Source organism: Pan troglodytes, chromosome 3 (genome assembly GCF_028858775.2).
Source record: "Pan troglodytes isolate AG18354 chromosome 3, NHGRI_mPanTro3-v2.0_pri, whole genome shotgun sequence".
NCBI lineage: Eukaryota > Metazoa > Chordata > Mammalia > Primates > Hominidae > Pan > Pan troglodytes.
This window is the reverse complement of record NC_072401.2, coordinates 185,543,137-185,563,291: the sequence shown is the minus strand read 5'-3', so window position 1 is coordinate 185,563,291 and position 20,155 is coordinate 185,543,137. Positions and strand designations below refer to the sequence as shown.

The 20,155-nt window shown below is 44.0% G+C and overlaps 1 protein-coding gene across 5 annotated transcripts in view; it reads right to left on the bottom strand.

Annotated features, from left to right (window-relative positions):
• Positions 1–20,155, bottom strand: part of STOX2 (storkhead box 2) — a 223,125-nt gene that overhangs the window by 107,925 nt on the left and 95,045 nt on the right. For 2 of the 5 annotated variants that reach the window (XM_063810021.1, XM_526749.8), the window contains exon 1: positions 9,113–9,675. The exons of the other annotated variants lie outside the window; for them this stretch is intronic. In XM_063810021.1, coding sequence (XP_063666091.1) covers positions 9,113–9,278 — 166 coding nt within the window. In that variant the 5' untranslated portion in view covers positions 9,279–9,675. Of the gene's footprint in view, positions 1–9,112; positions 9,676–20,155 lie in introns of those variants that run through there. 5 annotated transcript variants of the gene reach the window in all.

Genomic DNA, 20,155 nt, shown 5'->3' with positions numbered 1-20,155 from the left:
AGGTCTCTGGCCCCTGCCCTCCATGTAAGGAAGGCCAGGAAAGTACCTACACAGCAATTGCAGCATCTTCACAGAGAATGCGGGCGCTGCCTGCCACCAAGGCTCAGAGGTGGCGGACTAGTGTCCTGTGGCTGCTGGAACTAGCACCGCACAGTGGGTGGATTAAAGCAACAGAAATATGTGCCCTCCCAGCTCTGATGCTAGAAGTGGAAACCCCAGGTGTCAGTAGGATTGTTTCCTTCCGGGACCCTGAGGGTGAAGCCCTCCCAGGCCTCTCTCCCGGCCTCCGGTGGTGGCTGTCGGTCCTGGGCCTTCCCTCGTTTGTAAACACATGACTCCCATCTCTGCCTCTCTCGTCACATGGTATTCTCCCCTGTGTCTGTGTCTCTTTTCTTCTTCTTATAAGAACACCAGTCATGTGGATTTAGGGCTCACCCTATTCCAGTACTGCTGCATCTTAACTTGGTTACAGCCACAATGACCTGATTTCCAAATAAGGGCACATTCACAGGTACCGGGGGTTAGGACTTGAACCTATCTTTTGGGCGGGCACATTCGACGCGTAACAATGAGGAATGACACCGACATCGAAAAGAGGTTCAGATACTGGGCAGCCAAAAAGGAAAAAAAAAAAGACAAATACCCCATGCACCTCAGTCACTCTGGCGGCCTTCGTTTTCTCTAATAACGAGACAATTTCAAAGCAAAAGTTGGATATGCCGAAAGCAGTAAATGGCATATTAGCTCTCTTAGGGGAACCAACCAGACAGGAATCTGTAGGGGGGAGAAGGCAATGTTAATTACAGAGGATGGCTCCTCCCTCTGAAACTACGGCCATCAGACGGACAAGGCCAGGCAATAGTCCTGCTACCCCTACTGCCCACAGGCATCTGCCAAATCTCTCTCTTTTATCTTCAAAAAAAGAAAACTTGGCCTGGAGGGGCCATCACGGATTAAAGTAGAAAGATAAATGGAGACTTTGACTGTGTGTATGAGTTACCTAAGCCGTAATTTTTCAACGGGATAGGTATATGACAGATGTTTGAAATATACATTATTTACATAGCTGGCCTAGTCTTTTGTGCGGCTACTTGCAGAGCTCTGTTTTCAGACCTGACTATAGACATCAAAAACATATCCCTTCTATCAACAATGCAATGGCTTCTGAATAGATGAGAACACTAATAAAACAAATCCAAGAATTAAAGGGCACTTTACTTTCAGGAACAGGAAAGCGGACAATCTCCAAGCAATCCTAACCTCGAGTTTCCAGGTTTCAGAAACCCAAGGAGGGCTCTGAGTTCATGGAATCCAACTGAACCTCCTTCTGCTGGAAATAAAAATCAGTCACCTGCTCCCCTCCAAGAAGGGGAACAGAAAGCACAGAAAGCCAAGCTATTCTCGTGTTCACAACGAACACTGCTGCACAAATGACCTCCAACTTATACGCCTTTATTGTTCACCTGAAAGCCCTCTGTAGTTGGAATACCAAACCGTTAGCCCAAAATGGAACTCATTCTCTGCTCACTTTCTGCAGGTTCCTGGTCATTTACTGCATTCTTCCAACAACAACAAAATCAGTTGCAGCTTTTTAATTTTAATTTTTATTTTTATTTTTGAGACAAGGTCTCCTTCTGTCAACCAGGCTGGAGTGCAGTGGCACAATCTCGGCTCACTGAGGCCTCAACCTCCCCAGGCTCAGGTGATCCTTCCGCTCAGCCTCCCGAGTAGCTGGGACTACAGGCACATGCCATCAAGTGCGGCTAATTTTTGTATCTTTTGTAGAGACGGGGTTTCGCCATGTTCACCTTTATTTTCTTCCACCTCTTAAACCCAACCACTTACAAAGAACGGCCAGTTCCTTTGTTCTCCCAGATTCTCCCTTTCCTCTTCATAACCCTTTCCACCTTGTCCCATCCCTCCTCCCTTGGCCTACTCAGGTTTTCCACTACATGGTGTGAGTACCACTCAGGTACATGGGTTCATTTTGGGTAGTACCTAGTTGCATATTTTTTACTGAAATAATTAAATGTCCATTTTACTAGGGATTAGAAAAAATATATAATTATCGAGGGAAACCCATAATTTCATAGGAAATGCAAAATTTTTTCTTTAATTCACTTAAATACAAAAGTAGACCAAGTTAAAGAGAAGTATTAAATAGGTTAGGTAACAGTATAGGTGGTATGTGGACATATTTTTAAAATCTTGAGGGTGGTGTGCTAATAATACCTAGCAGTGCTGGGACACACAGTTTTTTTGTTTGTTTTGTTCTTGACCCCTCCACCCCCACACTCCAGACAAAGTCTTGCTCTGTCACCCAGGCTGGAGTGCAGTGATGCGATCTCAGCTCACTGCAACCTCCACCTCCAGGGTTCAAGAGATTCTCCTGCCTCAGCCTCCCAAGTAGCTGGGATTACAGGCACGCGCCACCATGCCCAGCTAATTTTTGTATTCTTAGTAGAGACGGGGTTTCACCATGTTGTCCAGGCTGGTCTCGAACTCTTGACTCTGTAATCTGCCCGCCTCGCCCTCCCAAAGTGCTGGGATTATAGGCGCGAGCCACCACGCCTGGCCCAGGACACACTGTTCTATGGCCGTCATCTTACTGCTTGATCACCACATCAACCCCCACACACCTCCCCTTTGGTCTCCCAGCCTCTAGACGTTCACAACATGCATCTATCCTGCAAGCCACGATCTGACACCTCTTTAAAAAGGCTGCTTCCGTCATTTCTCTCCCCAAATCACAAATGTGTTACCTACCCCATAAACTCTGAATCCGCCCAAATTTCAAGATCCCACACATCATTTCTAGTTACATCCCAGAGTTACAGTAAGACAAATTTCACACACCCATTTTCATTTCCAGCTTCATGCCTTGGTTTGTACCGCTTCCTCAACCTTCCCCAAATCCTTCTCCTTCTCCATCTCTTCAAATTGACCCACTTCTTCAAGACCCAAGTAAGTCCTCCCTCCAGGCAGCCTTTTCTAAGCAACGTCCTTCTGTTCTCGGAACTCCAGTTTCACTTGCAGCAACCACATCAACCACCCCAACTTGACTCTTGATTGTATCCTATTATTTAGTACTTTTTAATCATCCACTCACAGCTTGTTGGTCCTGTCTACCAATCACAATGGGAGATCTTTTCAAAAGTAGGATCTTAGAATACATACTTGTAATTTCTGCAGTTACGAAAAGGTGACTCACATTAGGACTTCGAGACTTCATTCAACTTTCTAAGAAGTCATGTTTTAGTCACTCATCCCGTACACATTTACTGTGTGCCGGATACATGCCAAGCTCTGTGGTTGCTGGCAAAATAGAGATGTGAATAAGGCAGGTACTATCAGTGAGGATTTCACCATCCAGACCGGAGACACACATGGGTTGTAAACTCGTGATGTGGCACAATGTGACCGTGTTGCTGTAACACAAGTACAAAACAAACGTCGTGGGAGCGAATCACTCTGGAAAGGATCTGAGAGACGATGCAAGAGAAGCGGGCATAGGAGCTGGTTCTGGAAGGCTAAAGAGGATTCCATCAGACCTGTAAGGATGGAGAACGCATTCTGGGCAAAGTCACATACACTACAACAGGTACACAAGGTGACAGGCGCTGATGCAGGTAAAGAGCTCCCAGAGCCCAGAGCACGGGGTGAGGTGAACAGGGGGGAAAGAGAAGCAGAGGTGGAAAAAGTGAGGGAGGTTATAGTGTGATGTGCCCTGGTCTATGATTTCATCCACAGGCGTGATGGATGGGAACACTGGGAAGGGAAGCAACACGAGTGATTTTGCTTTAGGAGAGATTTTAAAATAACAAAACCAAAACAAAACCATCAAAGCCCTCTGGGGACATAAGGAGGATAGATGGAACCAGAAGAGAGGTCTGTTTGGTAGATCGTGTAATAGAACAGAAGAAGGGTTCAGCAACAGAGATGAAGAGGAAGAGACAGGTTTTAGAAATATTTAAGTGGGAGGAACAAATAGAATCTTCTGACTGACTGGTTGTGCACACCTTCTGATGTTAAAGAAGACTAGCCTTTTCCTACTTCAGGAAAAGTGTACTCCCTACTTAAAAAATTACCCATGTCCTTTCTTTCTTGTGTTACTGTGGATAAGGTCAATTTGGAGTAGACTATATCTATACTCTCACAAACTAGAAGAACCTCTACTTTATACCTTATAGATTAGGCATCACACACTCTATCACTGATTTATAAAAACATGTCCTAAATTCAAAAGTTAGCATATGACCCACTGGCAAGGGTCCAAGCAGATTTTGCTTTTAGTTATAACCTGCATGCAGCCTAAGCAACCGCGTACCAAAGAGTATACCATTGTCTGAATTGTCCTAAGTCTCCGGGGTGTAGGGAATTTGAGGCCAGAATTGCTCTGGAGGTGCAGAAGTGCTAAGGTTTTTATACAATACACTCATATTCCTTTTTTTCAAATAAAAACATTAGAAAGAATGTAAAAGATATTGAAATATCAAGAGAGGTGACCTTTTGTAAGCCCACTCATGTTCTCCTGGGAAATAAAGAATAAAGTCATTCACCACCAAGTGTAATATTCCTCACTTCCACTCGCCTGATGAAAGGAGTCAACATAGGTAGTTTCAAATTAAAACACAGTTGGAGCGGCTAGGCTGAAAATGGATCTCGGCAAAGAGGGAAAGGGACGTGACAGGACGCTGTTTCTTAAAACTTGCATGTGATTATAACTTGCCAGGTCTTCATTTATTTCTTCCCCCCTCATTACTCTGGTCATCAGGGCGAGTCCTAAAACGCATACCTTTAATGTAACATTTCAGGATGATAGGGAATAGGATTGTATCGCAAAATGAGCACTATTCCCACAAACAGGAGGCACCTGACTCCAAAAAGTAGAAGAGGGCAGAGGTTTTGTCTAACAATTTATGTGTAAGTGTTCAGAAGTCTTGCACTTGCTCAAGACAGAGCCACTGCGGAGCCCAATTCTGTAATGGCAGCATGGAAGTGGGGGACTCATTACAGATGGAGGGAGGTCATATTACTAGCCAGGGACACAGCTGGCTTGTGGCAGGCCCAGATTAGAACCTCCAGTGTCCATCCTTCACTCCCAGAAAACCCTCATGTCTCTTAAAATAACAGAACATAAGGAACTGGAACACACAGTCAAACGTGCCCCAGAATTAGTTTCTATAAAATGAAAACTAATAAACTCATCAAGGTGATGAGCTGGCCATTCTTCCCCAGCAGACAAAACTGCTTTCAAATTTCTTGCAATGTCAGTTTAGGGCTTTTGTTTTATCTTTCTTTTCAAAGGCTTTAAAACCGTAGTATTAAAAACCCACGCTTTACTCCTTAAAGATGTTATCAAAATGATAAGCATCAAACTCAAATGGGCCAGGACTTCGCTTTCTCATGCAGAAACAAAGCTTTTAAGGATCATGTGCCGTAGAACCTGTATAATGAAAAAATTACATTCCATGCTTGATCAATAAGGATGTCCCCCAAAACTTTGCTGGCATTATACATGGAATATAAAGAGGCGCCCATCCCCAGGGCTGGGGGAGGGGAGAGGGAAGGAAATTAAAAGTTAGCAGCATCATTCGTGTGAAGAGCTTACAGTTCACATAATTCTAACAGAGAAAGCTCTCACAACTTCATCAACAAAAGGTCTGGGGCCTTGAAAATCATTTCACAGAGACAAATGAGCATGTTTTCATACATAAAGTACTAAGCGTTCGTTATACAGATTTGCTCCTTTGTGGGGAGTTTTACTTTAATCTCTAGTTCATTAATATCGTAACTTCTACTTCTAGAAAATGCCCAAGAATGATCCCACATCCATTTGGTCCAATCCCTTTTCTTCTTAAGATAACGCCATGCACTTTTTATTATTCATCTTCATTTGAACAAAAGGCAAGATCTTCCCCTTTCTGCCCAGAAACCACCACTGGGAAATTAATATTCAAGATGAACAATGAAGTCATCTCATGGCCTGTGAACTTACTGGTTGCTAGGAAGCTCATGAATTCTTAGGATTTCTTCAGATTTGGTAGCATGAGTTGGGAGCTTAAACAGTCACATAAGGCATAGTCTTCGAGACTCAAAGTTTCAGCATTCTCTAACTGTCCTTTTGCAAGACCTCGCTAGTTTATAGGTGCCCGCTCTAACCTCTTGAGCTTAAGTGTAGTTTATCCTGAAGGTATCGGAAAGGCCAAAGCTAAATGTCAAGCCTATTGCTATAAATCACATTTCACACTGGTAATTACTTATTCGTGGAGAAAAGACTGTTTGAAATGGTGCTGTCTCATTAGAAAGCTATTATAGAAGCCTACAATTTTGCTTGAAGCACCTACTGTGTGATACGGGATGCTAGACCAAAAGGAAAATTATTAATATCTATTTCTTGAAATTCCCAAGGCTCTCTCATGTCCTGAAGTTTAAAACTAAGTGACTGTTTCCCATAATTTTCAGAATATTTGTTGAGGGAGGGGCTCTAAAAATAGTCTCTTAACTGAAGTTATTTTAAGTCATTTAGTACATCTCTGAAAGGCTTATCTTGTCCTTTGAACCCAAGTAATTTCCCCACAACAAAAACCTTTTTTACTAAAAATCAAGTATAAGGATACCAGTAGTAATTAAACCAAATGGCTGGACAAACAGAAAGAAGAAATATGAAAGGCCTCATGTATTTCTAAGTGGTTTCATTTTCTACTCAATATTTTATGTGACAAAGGCTCTGTTTGTATCCAAAGTCACTAACTTGATAAAAGTGGATCTCCTTTACATTTCCTAAAAGGATGAGAATGTCTTATAAATCATTTCCAAGTGTTTCAGTATATCATCTATTTCTATCAATACTCACATTTTGAAAGGAGCCATATTTGTAAAGGAAATAGATGAAGATACACATCGTTCCCAACCCAACCCCCAAAAGAGTTGCACATGAGAAAGACTCCACCTACTCTCCCAACCTTCATTGTAGGTGTTTGTCGTCATGTTTACTATTTCCTTCCATAGCAGCAACACCTGCTTCTTATTCCATGTATTAGCTAACAGTTAAAATAAAGACTAAATGATAAGCCTCCCTCCCCGGGCAAGAACAGTATTATATCCAACCCTATAACCCCATGAGAATCCAGCAAGGCACTTCGCTCTTTGGGGGCACGCCATAAAAATGCTGAATGAATGACAGCACTTTTCTTCCATCTTTTGGTCTTCAGGTTTCTCAGCAGTAACCTAACATTGAATCTGAACAGAAAACCGCCAACCTGAAACAGGTTATCCTTCACCATCACCACAGGACCATCTTACCATTTGTAGATCAAGAAATAAAATAAGGGAATCAAGTACAATTAAAAGCTTCTTCCTCAAGCCCTCAAAAACGCCTCGCAGCACCTGCAATAGCAGACAAGTTCTTTTGCAAAGAATGCAAATGTGATAATGAGGTAATGCCAAGATAGATTAAAAAAAAAAAAAAAAAACTGGCTGCCTGGAAATGTGCCTGAATCATGAAACAGAGTGTTGCAGGTTTGTCGATGAAATGATGGCCACCAGCCCTCCTATAGCTTCACAGTTGGTGTCAGGACGGGTTCCTTAGGAGGCATAAGAAAGGGGAACTGTGAAGTGTGGAATGAAGACATTCAAACCCTAAGTACATGAAACCCAGGATTATCTGAACACTTAGTGCAGCCATGGGTTTATGTACATATGTGTTTTGAGGTTAGGTTTGGATTTAGGTGTGTTTCAAAATTTACTGCCACAAGTCTGAAGAGTGTAGCAACCACAGCAGCGACTTAAATGACTGAAGTATAAACTGTAGTTGTCACTTTCTTTACGAATTTGGCTTTTCATGAAAGGGAAAATCAAGGGAGCCTTATTGCCAAAATAGTACAACATCCTTATGTCGCCTGACTTTGCAATAAAAAAGGTGGTTCTTTTATTTCGGCTTTATGTTCGTGGAAATGTGGTCGCAAGGCATTTTTGAAGCATGAGATGCTGACCCCAGTTAAAAAGGACTTGCTGTTTTAGGAGAAAAAGAGTAAAGCTAGACTCTAAGTACCAACCACAAGCTTAAAATGATCTTCCCAGTTAAGACAGGGCTCAGAGTGATTTGGTACAGTATGTGGTTTAAAATAAAATCTCGGTTCTTCCATTACAGTGTGCTTAGAAGAAAATCTAAATTTTTCTCTGAATGAAAAATAAATAAGAACCGATGCCTTACACATCATTACATCCAAGTGGTTAAGGAGAAGTAAGGAGAAGGCAACGGAAGGTTTCCAGGCTTTTCCTCCTTTAGCATTTCCCTCAAGAATTTCATCCCTGGGTTCCCAAATCAAACCAAAGCCATTCCGTTGTATTTCCAAAAAAAGAACTGGCTCCTTCAGGAAGGCTTTTCACAGCACTGCATTTTAAGCGGAAATCTTTTCTGAAGCCTTCCCTTTCCATTTACCGTTTTGTTTGTCCTTCCTGTCTGACATGCAAATACATGATACAGCCTCCATTCTTTCCATACAGCCTAATTCAAAGCAACATATGTTAAATCCACACAGAATCATGTGAGCATTCAATCCGCATCCACACCATTACCCCCACAGAACGCGTTCAGTAAGCTCCAACACAGTTCTCTGCGTGCAAATCAGACCAGCCTGGGATGTCTGCAGGACTCTCCCCTGACTCAGCCCATCCAGAGCTGCGCATGGAACCTGTTCCTTTTGGAGAGCAGGGGGCTGCTGGAAATACCCACTCAGATAACCGGCCACAATGCAGCAGCCAGCAAGCCTGGCACTGCAGGCAACCCTGGGCGCAGGATCCTCCACAAAGCTCAAGGAGGCTGCAGCGCCGGGGCTTGCAGTCATTTATCTCCCTGCAGCCAAAACGCCCGGCTCGTCCCCCCTCCCTCGTTTTACCTAACTAATAGCTCTCCAACCCCATATTGAGAGGGCCTGCTGTGGATCTTGCGGAGGTACAAAATGGTGGATGGGAGCTAATTTTTTCCTGCTTTCCCCATAACTTATCGCATCCATCACTGCCCGTCCTCTCCTCCAAGCACCCGGGCCGCGGCGTACCGAGCACGTCCCGCGGCCCCGGCCCGGGGGCAGAAACGCGGTCACCAACCAACCTGATGTCATGTAGCCCCGCGAAGCCTGGGGCGCGAAGGCCGCGGGGAAACGCTTGTGCAGGCGGTAGTCCTTCTCGCTGCGGGACCTCATGCGGTCCGAGGCCCGGTCCGAGAAATCCGAGCTAGGCCAGGCTCGCCGCAAGGTTGTGCTCCGGGTCTTCTTCATGGTGGGGAGGGCGACCTGCCGCCCCGATCCTCGGGGCCTCAGCGCCGGGGCGCAGCGCGCTCCTTCATCCGTCTACGGCGGGCACGACCCGGGCGGACTCTGCGCACATTTTCCCAGCCCCTCCTCGTCGGCGTCTACACCGCCAGCGGCGGGTCCGGCCCTCCCCACGCCCCCCCACACCCCCACGGCGAAGGCTCCGATTTTACACACGTCCCACAATGCATTACACTTCATTTGCAATCCGCCCGGCTTATAGCTTCCAGATTCCTGGGGGGAAAGGCACGTTAGGAGGCTCCCCGGCCGGGAGGAGGCGGGGAGGGGGCGGGCGGGGTGGGGGCGCCGAGACTTGCAGCGTGAAGGCAATGGGAGCGCAGACAATGGCCCGATTCAGCGCAGGAGTGCTTGGCCAACTGGGAGCCACGGCACAAAAGACCCAAACAAATGAGGCAGCCGAGGCCTCCGGGGCTGACCCGGGATCGGGCGTGCGGGAGGCCGGAGGGGCGGCGGCAGACCCTCCGCGCCGGGCAGCTCAGCGCGAGGCGTGGGGATGACAGTGTCCGAGTCGTGTCCCCGCGGGCCTATCAGCCGCACGGCCCGCAGTCCCCGGCGCTGGCTGGCTCTGCCTCCGCTGCAGTCCCCGGGAGACAGTCTTCATCACAGAGGCTCGAGCCGGGGGCGCGTGTGCACAGGATCCGAGCAGGCTCTGCAGACAGCAGCTGCGGCGGGCGGGCTCCTGCGGAATCCAGGAAGAGCCCGCGTCGTCCCCGCGACTGCAGCGCCTCGTCAATCTTCCCCTTGCCGAGGCTCCGGGCGCTGTGCGTGCGCGCGGGTGGATGGCTGGGTGGGTGCGCCGACACGCATGTGCCCCCTACACATGCATGCTCCTACTTACTGGCCGAGGCGGCGCCGGAGCCATGGCTGCCAAGGACGCCGAGCCTGCGATCGACCCCCGCGCGGCGGCAGCGCTGCTCGGGCGCGAGCGCGCGGAACGGCTATTGAAGGGCAGGAAGCAGGACAGCCGCCCAGTCTCATGCTAATCACCAGGCTGCCTTAAGTTAGAACGCGGTTCCCATCAGGCTTCTCATTTTCATGTAAAACACCCGGCGGCGGCGCGGGGACCTTGGCAGCTGCCCCAGCCTGGAGCCAGCGCTTGGATATTTACATATTTTTAGGATGGTCCCTCCCGCTCGGAGAGAGACAGCGAGCCAGCCTTCGTGGGAACGGGGAGATCTGCGGTGCGCTGCGTGGCCCACCTGCGCCAACCCCAAAGGAAGCTAAAGCCAGAGGGAGGGGGGGCCACGGCGAGCTCCCCCACAACCGCACACGCCGGGGCGCCGGGTCCACGCAGCCTGGAAGACGCAATGCAAGTGGCCTGCAGCGCTTCCTCTGTCCCTCTGGAGTCCCGGTGTAAGTCACCGCCAGCCCGCTACGCTGCATTCAGGTCCACAGCTCTTTAGATGGCACGGCTCTGCACAGCTGTTTCTGGTCCAACAACCAATCGCTAAAGGACAACAATGCGCGCGGCGCGCGAGGGGAGGAGGGGCCAATGCGCCGCCCCGGCCTGGGCGCTGGGCCCGGGACGCGGGCCTGGGACCCGGAGGTCACGCCGAGTTAAAAGCGCCCAGCCACGTTGCTGCTAACCCCGACCACGCTTTGCACTGCCGTTCATTCAAAAACGGTTATCTCCTCGATCTGGGTTTTCAAAAACGCTTTGGTACAGTAAACAACGACAAAAATAAGCCCGATTTCCTTTTTCAGCGCTGCATTTTATTTGACATGTTGGTGCATTTTTTCATCTGTGACAATGCAACGTTCAAAATCATATTTATGCTGTTGTTTCATATTCACAGGTGCCAAGATGCAGAGACAGGGATATTAAATCTTTATAGGGATATGCTTTTAACAGGCTGATATCGCAAAAACAAGCCAGTGGATTCTAGCTGGTTAGGATTCAGGAAGTTCTAACACAATCTGTGCTATCCCAAGGCTTGAATTATTTGAGGGGGGTAGCAACTATCTTGAAGAATCAGGCAGAGCAGGATGGCGTTAAGCCACAGGCATTATAAAATCTAGAATTAGAGCTCTCCTCATTCAGATCTCAAGACCGCCCTCTATAACCTGTGGCCACTGTACTACCTCTTGGGATACCCAGGGTAAATAAATAAATAATCACTAACTAGCCTATGGAATTTATATTTACATAATCAAAATGTATTACTGTCAACCAATTCACTAATGTTCTGTGGTTTTTATTTTTATTTAGGAAAGGCACTTTTAGTTCAATGTCTTCTTTCCTGTAAAAGAACTGCTAAGAACAGAAAGATTACAGCTTTAGAAGTTATAGAAGGCACTTTTAGTTCAATGTCTTCTTTCCTGTAAGAGAACTGCTAAGAACAGAAAGATTGCAGCTTTAGAAGTTATAGAAAGCTAGCTGTATAAAGCAGGGACCCCCAATTCCCAGGCCATGGACTGCTTGGATATTTACCTACCCCAGAGATATTTACGGACCCCATGCAGCTTCTAGTCCTCAGCCCATTAGCAACCAGGCAGCACAGCAGGAGGTGGGTGGTGAAGCTTCATCTGTATTTACAACAGCTCTCCATTGCTTACTGGCATTACCTCCTGAGTTCAGCCTCCTGTCAGATCAGTGGCCGCATTAGATTCTCACAGGAGCACGAACCCTATTGTGAACCATGCTTGGAGGGATCTGGGTTGCGTGCTCCTTATGAGAATCTAGTGCCTGATGATCTATCACTGTCTCCCATCACCTCCAGATGGGACTGTCTAGTTGCAGGAAAACAAGCTCAGGGCTCCCACTGATTCCACATTATGGTGAGTGTATATTTATTTCATTATATATTACAATGTAATAATAAAAGAAATAAAGTGCACAGTAAAGGTAATGCACTCAAATCATCCCAAAACCTTCTGCCCTCCAACCCTACCCCCACCCCAGTCCAAGGAACAACTGTCTTCCACGAAACTGGTCCCCAGTGTGAAAAGGTTGGGGGCTGCTGGTGTAAAGGACCATAAGGTAATAACAAGTTGTATTAATGAATGTAGGAGAACTGACATTTAGATATCTCAATTCAACAATTACTCAGTACCTCGCAAGAGCCAAAGGTGGTTATATGAATGATTATAATAGCTATGACTTAAAGCTAATGGTGACTGCTGTGGCAACTGTGATAGTCATTCATTCAGCAAACAATGGCTGACTGTCTAGAATACGCAAGCCCTGGGATGGGTGCTGGGCAAACAGAACACCACACATGACCCTGCAGCAAACCGTCTGGTATGGAAGAGAAACAGTAGGCAAATAAATGCAGAAATTGTGCTAAGTTCTATGAAGAACAATAATCTCTCTAAGAAATGACAGTTGAGCTGAGACCTACAGCATGAGGAGCCACTCAAGCAAAGAGTGGGGGAGATGGTGGTACAGAAAGGGGGAACAGTCTGTGCAAAGGCCCTGGGGTAGAAGGGATCTTGACTTTCTGTTGGAGGAAGTGGAAAAAGGCCACTGTGGCTGAAATTGGAGCACAGTAAGAGGGAGGTTTGTGATGAGGTCATGGAAGGATGCAGAGCCAGATCATGCCGGAACTTGCAGGCCATGGTAAAGGTTTTATATTCTATTCCAAGTGCAGTGTGAGCCGTTGAAGAGTTTGGATCAAAGAAGCAATGATATTTTTAGAATTTCTTTACAGAAGAAGAGGGAATCTGTTCGAAGGGAGAGATTGACTAAGAATTTTCTGGAAGTAAGTTTGAATTGCACTTGATTAAACTGAGAAAATATTAATTGTTCATATGAAAGAAGGGAGGTGAGTTGATGGACATCTGGGGAGAAGAGCTATAGCTCCACTCAGCCACCTCCAAATGCAAACCTTGCAGAGGGGTGACATGATCCAGTGTTCGTGGCCAACTAGCCTGATGTAGAATAATCAGGTGGTACATAGGCTGAGTTAGCTGAATCGGATCGGATGGCAAAGTAGGTATGGGTGGTGAAGTAATTTATCCATCCAAATTGGGGACAATGCTGAATAGTGCTATGAAGGGAAGGCTTAAATCTAGCAAACAGCGTATTGTGAAACCAGTCCAACCTGAAGAAAAATGGAGTTCCCTGTTACTATAGCCACTATTAAAATCAGACTCAGTCTGTCCATCTGTGTTATGATGGAAAGAGTCACTCTGGTCATATACAACCCCTATGTCCCTGGGCCCAGTTTCAGATCTCTAAACCTACCTCAGACAATCATGTACCTGGGTCATGAGTTGTCCATCGAGCAAGCTCGGTTTTGTAAGCCAGTATTCAATATTAGGAAAGTTAGAATTAAATAAATGATAAAGCAAATCGATTTTATAGCATTAGTATTATTTAATCGGGCTTTTAAAATGTGTATATTTGGTATTTTCATATCAGACAGATTAGAGACACTAATTACACAGATTTGCTTTGTGACTCTAATTCAAATGTATAATTGATTTTAGACTTGTAATCTTAAATTGAAAGGTATACAAATTTTGACTTGAAATCCTCTTCATTTAAAACTTTAGTTTATCAGCTTTGCTACAGTTGAATGAATTTAGAGTTAGAAGAATGTAAACTCCATGAGGATGAGGGATATTTTCTGTCTTATTCATTGTTGCTCATTGTTCTGTTTTGTTCAGAGCTATATCCCCAATGGCTAGCAATGGTTGGCACATATTTGATGACTACTAAAGGCCCAATAGAGTACTGGGGAAAATTTGGGTTGAAGCCTTCCTAGTCAGATATATTAACTACTTTTTAAAAATCAAGTGTACCAAGTGCATGACATCAAAGACACAAGCCACAAAAGAAAAAACAGAAAAATTGACTTCATGAAATTTTTAAAATGTGTGCATCAGAAGACACTGTCAACAGAGAAAAGACAATCCACAGAATGGGAGAAAATATTTATAAAGCATATATCTGATAAGGGATTGATATCCAGAGTATGCAGAGAACTCCTAAATCTCAACAACAAAAAAACAAACAACTAGATTCAAAAATGGACAAAGGACTTGAATAGAGATTTCTGCGAAGAACATATCCAAATGGCCAGTAAGCACATGAAAAGATACTCAGTATCAGTAATCATTAGAGAAATGCAAATCAAAACTACAATGAGATACCAACTCACACCCATTAGGACAGCTACTATCAAAAAAAAAAACAAAAAAAAAAAAAAACCCAAAAACCAGAAAATAGCAAACGTTGGCAATTATGTGGAGAAACTGAAACCTTTGTGCACTGTTGGTAGGCAAGCAAAATGGTACAGCTACTGTGGAAAACAGTATGGCAACTCCTCAAAAACTTAAAAATAGAGTTACCATATGATCCAGCAATTCCACTTCTAGATATACCCGAAAAGAAGTGAAAGCAGGGACTCGAAGAGACATCTGGACCACCCCCATGTTCATAGCAACATTATTCACAATAGTTAAAACATGGGCGCAACCCAAGTACCCACTGAGGGATGAGTGGATAAGCAAAATGCAATATATACATATAATGGAATCTATTCAGCATTCTAAAGAAAGGAAATCTTGTCCAATGCTACAACAGGGATGAACCTTGAAAACAGAATGCTAAGTGAAAGAAGTCAGTCACAGAAAGAAAAATAATGCATAATTCCACTTATACAAAGTACTTAGAATAGTCAAAATCATAATGACACAAAGGAGAATGGTGGTTGCCAGGGGCTGGAGGAAAGGTGAAAAGAGGGGTTGTTGTTTGAGTTGTTGTTTAATTGGTAGAGAGTTTCCATTTTACAAAAGGAAAAGAATTACGGAGATAGATGGTGGTAATGGATGCATAATGTTATATATGTATTTAACTTAACTGGATTACACACTTAAAAATGATTAAGATGGTAAATTTTACGTTATGTGTATTTTACCTCAATAAAAATAGTAATAAATTTTAAAAATTAAATAAACGAAATTTATAGATGCAATTTAAATGTTTAAGGGAATGTATTTAAAGATGTTTCTAAGTAGGGCTAATTGTTAAGTAAAAGGGATTTAGTCTTCCATTCGAGTTGATCAAATGATTTCCAAAGACCCCAAGAATTATGGTTTTTATTTTTTACTTAAAAATACAAAATTTACAAATAGAATAAATTGAACGTAAAACCTTAAGGAAATTTTGATTTTTCAATTTGCATCTCTAGTAAAGGAAAACTTGCAGTTTGAATTTTTGAACTTGTATCTCTAGTATATGGAACATTCATTAAAGACCTAAGCATCTGAACACAATCTTTCCTGTGGGTTGGAATAAACTTCTTCCAAACTCCTGTTAATGTTGATATTCTGACCTCCTCCCATGGATCACAAATTTTCCTAATGGCATCTAGAATGGTGAATCCTTTCCAGAAAGTTTCCAATTTATTCTGCCCAGATCCATCAGAGGAATCATGATCTATGGCAGCTACAGCCTCATGAAACATATTTCTTAAATAATGAGACTTGAAAATCAAAATTACTCCTTAATCCATGGGCTACTGCAAAAGGACGTTGTGTTATCAGGCATGAAAACAGCATTAATCTCCCTGTACATCCCCATCAGAGCTCTTCAGTGATTACTCTCACTGAAGTATATTGTCAATAAGCAATAATACTTTGAAAGAAATCTTTTTTTCTGAGCTGCAGGTCTCAACAGTGGGCTTAAAATATTCAGTAAACCATGTTGTAACCAGATGTGATGTCATCCAGGCTTTGTTGTTCCATTTATAGAGCATAAGCAGAGTAGATTTAGCATTATTCTTAAAGGTCTTAAGTTTTTTGGTATAGTAAATGAGCATCGGCTTCAACTTAAAGTCACCAGCTCCATTAGCCCCTAGTAAGAGAGTTAGCCTGTCCTTTGAAGGTGGTACCATTGAAGGCAGACATTGACATCTCCTCTCTACCTATGAAAGTCCTAGATGGCATCTCTTTCCAAAATAAGACTGTTCTGTCTACATTGAAAATACATTGTTTAGTATAGTCACCTTCATCAATGATCTGAGCTAGATCTTCGAGATAACTTACTGCAGTTTCTCCATCAGCACTTCCTGCTTCACCTTGCACTTTTATGTTATGGAGACAGCTCCTTTTCCTAAGCCTCATGAACCAACCTCTGCTAGCTTCAAACTTTCCTTCGCAGCTTCTTCATTTTTCTCAGCCTTCAGAGAATTGAAGCTAGTTAGGGCCTTGCTCTGGATTAGGCTTTGGCTAATCCAGGAAATGTTGTAACTGGCTTGGTCTTCTGTCCAGACCACTCAAATTTTCTCCATACCAGCATTAAGTCTGTTTTGCTTTCTTATCATTCGTGTGTTCATTGGGGTAGCACTTCTAATTTCTTTCAACAACTTTTCGTGGCATTCATAACTTGGCTGACTTTGGCACAAGAGACCTAGCTTTTAGCCCATCTCAGCTTTGGACATGCCTTCCTCGCAAAGCCTAATCATTTCCAGCTTTTGGTTTCAAGTAAGAGACATGTGACTCTTCTTTCACTTGAACATGCAGAGGCCATTGCAGGGTTATTAATTGGCCTAGTTTCAATACTGTTGAGCCGGAGCCGAGGGAGAGAGAGAGGGGAATGGCCAGTCATTGGAACAGTCAGATCGCACACAACACTTACGGATCAAGTTTGCCATCTTATATGGGCACACTTCGTGGAGCCCCAAAACAATTACAATAATAACATCAAAGATCAATGATTACAGATGACCATAACACATATAACAAAAATGAACAAGTTTGAAATATTGAGAGAACTGCCACAATGTGACACAGAGACGTAACGTGAGGACATGCTGTTGGAAAAATGGCGCCCATAGACTTACTCACCACAGGGTTGACAGAAAACTTCGGTTTGTAAAAAATGCAATATCTGCGAAGTGGAACAAAGCAAAGAGCAGTGAAACAAGGTGTGCCCATAAACACATTTTTCTTCTTGCTAATGTAGCTAACGATCTCGCCACTGCCAAATCCACTCAGGACGTTGAATTTGGTTTCATCCTTATTTGGTTTCATGCTTGCCACTGTTGCCCACTCTCTCCCCTTAAAACTCTTCCCTCCCTGTCATTTTCATTGTCACTCTCTACAGGCTCTCCCCCTTATCCATGGTACCTCTGCCCATTCAGTACTGGGTGTTCTCTGGATTCCACCCAATCGCCCTTCTTGGCATTCAGAATTTCATCAGCTCAGTTCCTTCCACAACATTCACTGCTTTATTTCAGCGCTTGCAAGTGAATGATTTCCAAATAACTCTCACCAACCCAGGCCTCTCTCCTGGATCTCCAAATTCTTACTTCCTACTGTCAACTGAATATCTTCTCTGAATGCTCCATGGACAATCAAACTCAAGCTGCTCATTCCACAAAATGTATCATCTTTATGCCCAGTCTCCCAACCTCTGGGGTCTTAGCGTACATTTCCAGTCATGGCAAATGGGAGTCCCACTGTCCAGTCTCCCAGGGCAAGAACCTGGGAGTCATTCTCAATCACCTCCTCTCACTGCTCTCCCTGCTTCAGCCCACACACACATCGCTACACACAGTCCACCACCATACTGTGTTTCTACAGCCTTCCTATCTCCTGAAGGCCCGAGTCAAGGCACTGGAGAAGGAGAGGGAGGGCGGAAACAGAAAATCGGTGTCACCTGCCAAAGATACAGAAAATGTGACATTAAAAAATCCAATGAAATAAGACTATGCTACAAATTTAAATATTAAAAATTAAAATAAGATAGATGATAAAATATATGTAATCCTATGCCTAATATATTTGTTAAAATGCTTACTTCAAAATAAGCTTTTCAATTAAAAAAAGGAACGTGATAATCAGCAATTTGTTTCAATATTAAATAGTTTAAGGCAAAAATCAGACTGCGTAATAATATGATTGTATGTTTCACTTTTTATGTTAACCAGCGTGGAGAAGCCCCAATGTGAATGCAGTTGGAAATCATGAAAAATATTTAAAGATCTTTTCTGATAAGGCTGGACACTGACAATGAGCCAGCTGACTTCTGTTCAATAAACCGTATTACTTGAAATGAACCTCAGGATCTGTTTTTATTCTGCATATGCTGTGTATTTACTAATGCATCTGAAGTGTATTACTGCCATCTTCTTTGGGAAAATATCTATGAGGCACTTTTATCAAGCTCTCAAGCCTCTCCTCAAAATGGCTAAAATATTTTCAGCAAAATCCAAAGAGTTCAGAATAAAGTTGCTCATTTCACTAAAAGAAACTAGCTCACCATGACCTCAGTGTCCAGCTCCTCAGCCCCGATTTGCAGTCCCCTTTTTAAAGCTATCTCATACTGAAACCCTGTCTTTGCCAATTAGCATGTACAACAGCTACATCTGCTCATCTGAAGAACCTAAGGTTATACCCACAAGACTTCAAGTAAGCAAAGCTAGCACCAAAATACAGTCATCTACAAAGCCAGAAGCACCCAGGCATGCTCTCACGGAGAACAGGCTTCCTCTAGAAAGACCTAATGTTTCTCTGAAACCCAAATAGACAAATAACGGGCTTTCTCCCATGAAAACCAAGAAGCTTCGGAATGAAACAATAGTTGATTTGAGTCACCAAACCTCTACAGGCTGAGGAAAAGAGTAGGAATTTAGTTGCCTGATTGACATGACTGACAATGTTAACAGTTCATGAAGTGAGTCTTTAGATTTTCCCTGTGCATCTCAGGCTTGCCCCAGGGAAACCGCAGTGGGTAACACTTGCTTCCACTGCCAAGCTTCAACAGGCAGAGCAAGTTCTCTACTGGACCACCCAAGACTCACCACAATGTCTTTGTGAACTGCTTCATGCAGCTCATATTTAACTAACCCCCAAATGACAATATTGGTGGGTTCCTTGGATTATAGTGACTAGTACTAACATCGCTATATTCAAAAAAGGTCAGCAAAAATATAACTCTGGACATTTATAAAGTAAAATGCATACCTTATCTTTATGTTGAACACCTCCTTAAAGTATTTTGTCACAATTAATCAGTGGATTTTTTGTGAAGTAGAAAAACTTTTCAAGGTTACTCCCCAACTCGTTACAAAATCGTGAAGATCAGATGAGCTGTAAATCCACTTAATGAGCACAGGTAAACTGCAGTAGGAAGAAATATACTAAAAGGAAAAGACGGGACTGGGTGATGGTTCATGCCTGTAATCCCAGCACTTTAGGAGGCCAAGGTGGGAGGATCACTTGAGCCCAGAAGTTTGAGAACAGCCTGGGCAACAGAACAAGATCCCGTCTCTATGAAAAATTAAAAAATTATCCGGGTATGGTGGGGTGCACCTGTAGTCTCAGCTACTTGGGAGTCTGCGCAGGAGCACTGCTTGAGTCTGGGAGATGGAGCTGCAGTGAGCTATGATTGTGCCACTATGCTCCAATCTCAGCAACAGAGTAAGATCTTGTTTCTATAAAAAGATAAACAAGGAAAAGACGACACGGAGCCACAGAGAATGGCCTGCACCTGATGATACTCCCACACATCCTTCTGTAACTCACTGCCACCAGACACATTTCACCCAGTGCTGGTCCTGGTATCAGCTGTTAAGACTTCATTTATTTTGTACTTTCTACCTAAAAGATCACTATAAATACCCAAGTTCTCGCATTTTCTCCTGCTGACTCATTGAATCATCAAGGGCCCTTGTCACAATGTGCACCACACACCAAAATATGCCCAGTCGTCAGCAAGGTCATTTCTCATTGCAGGCCTTAGGAGCCGCCCTGTTGCTGTAAGCTGGCTAGCACCTCCTTGGCCTCCTGGAAACTCTCATGTATCCTGCTTGCAGGATTCAAACCCAGGTCAGTTCTCTGAAAGACTTTCCATCTTCTCCTTATCTTTGCCC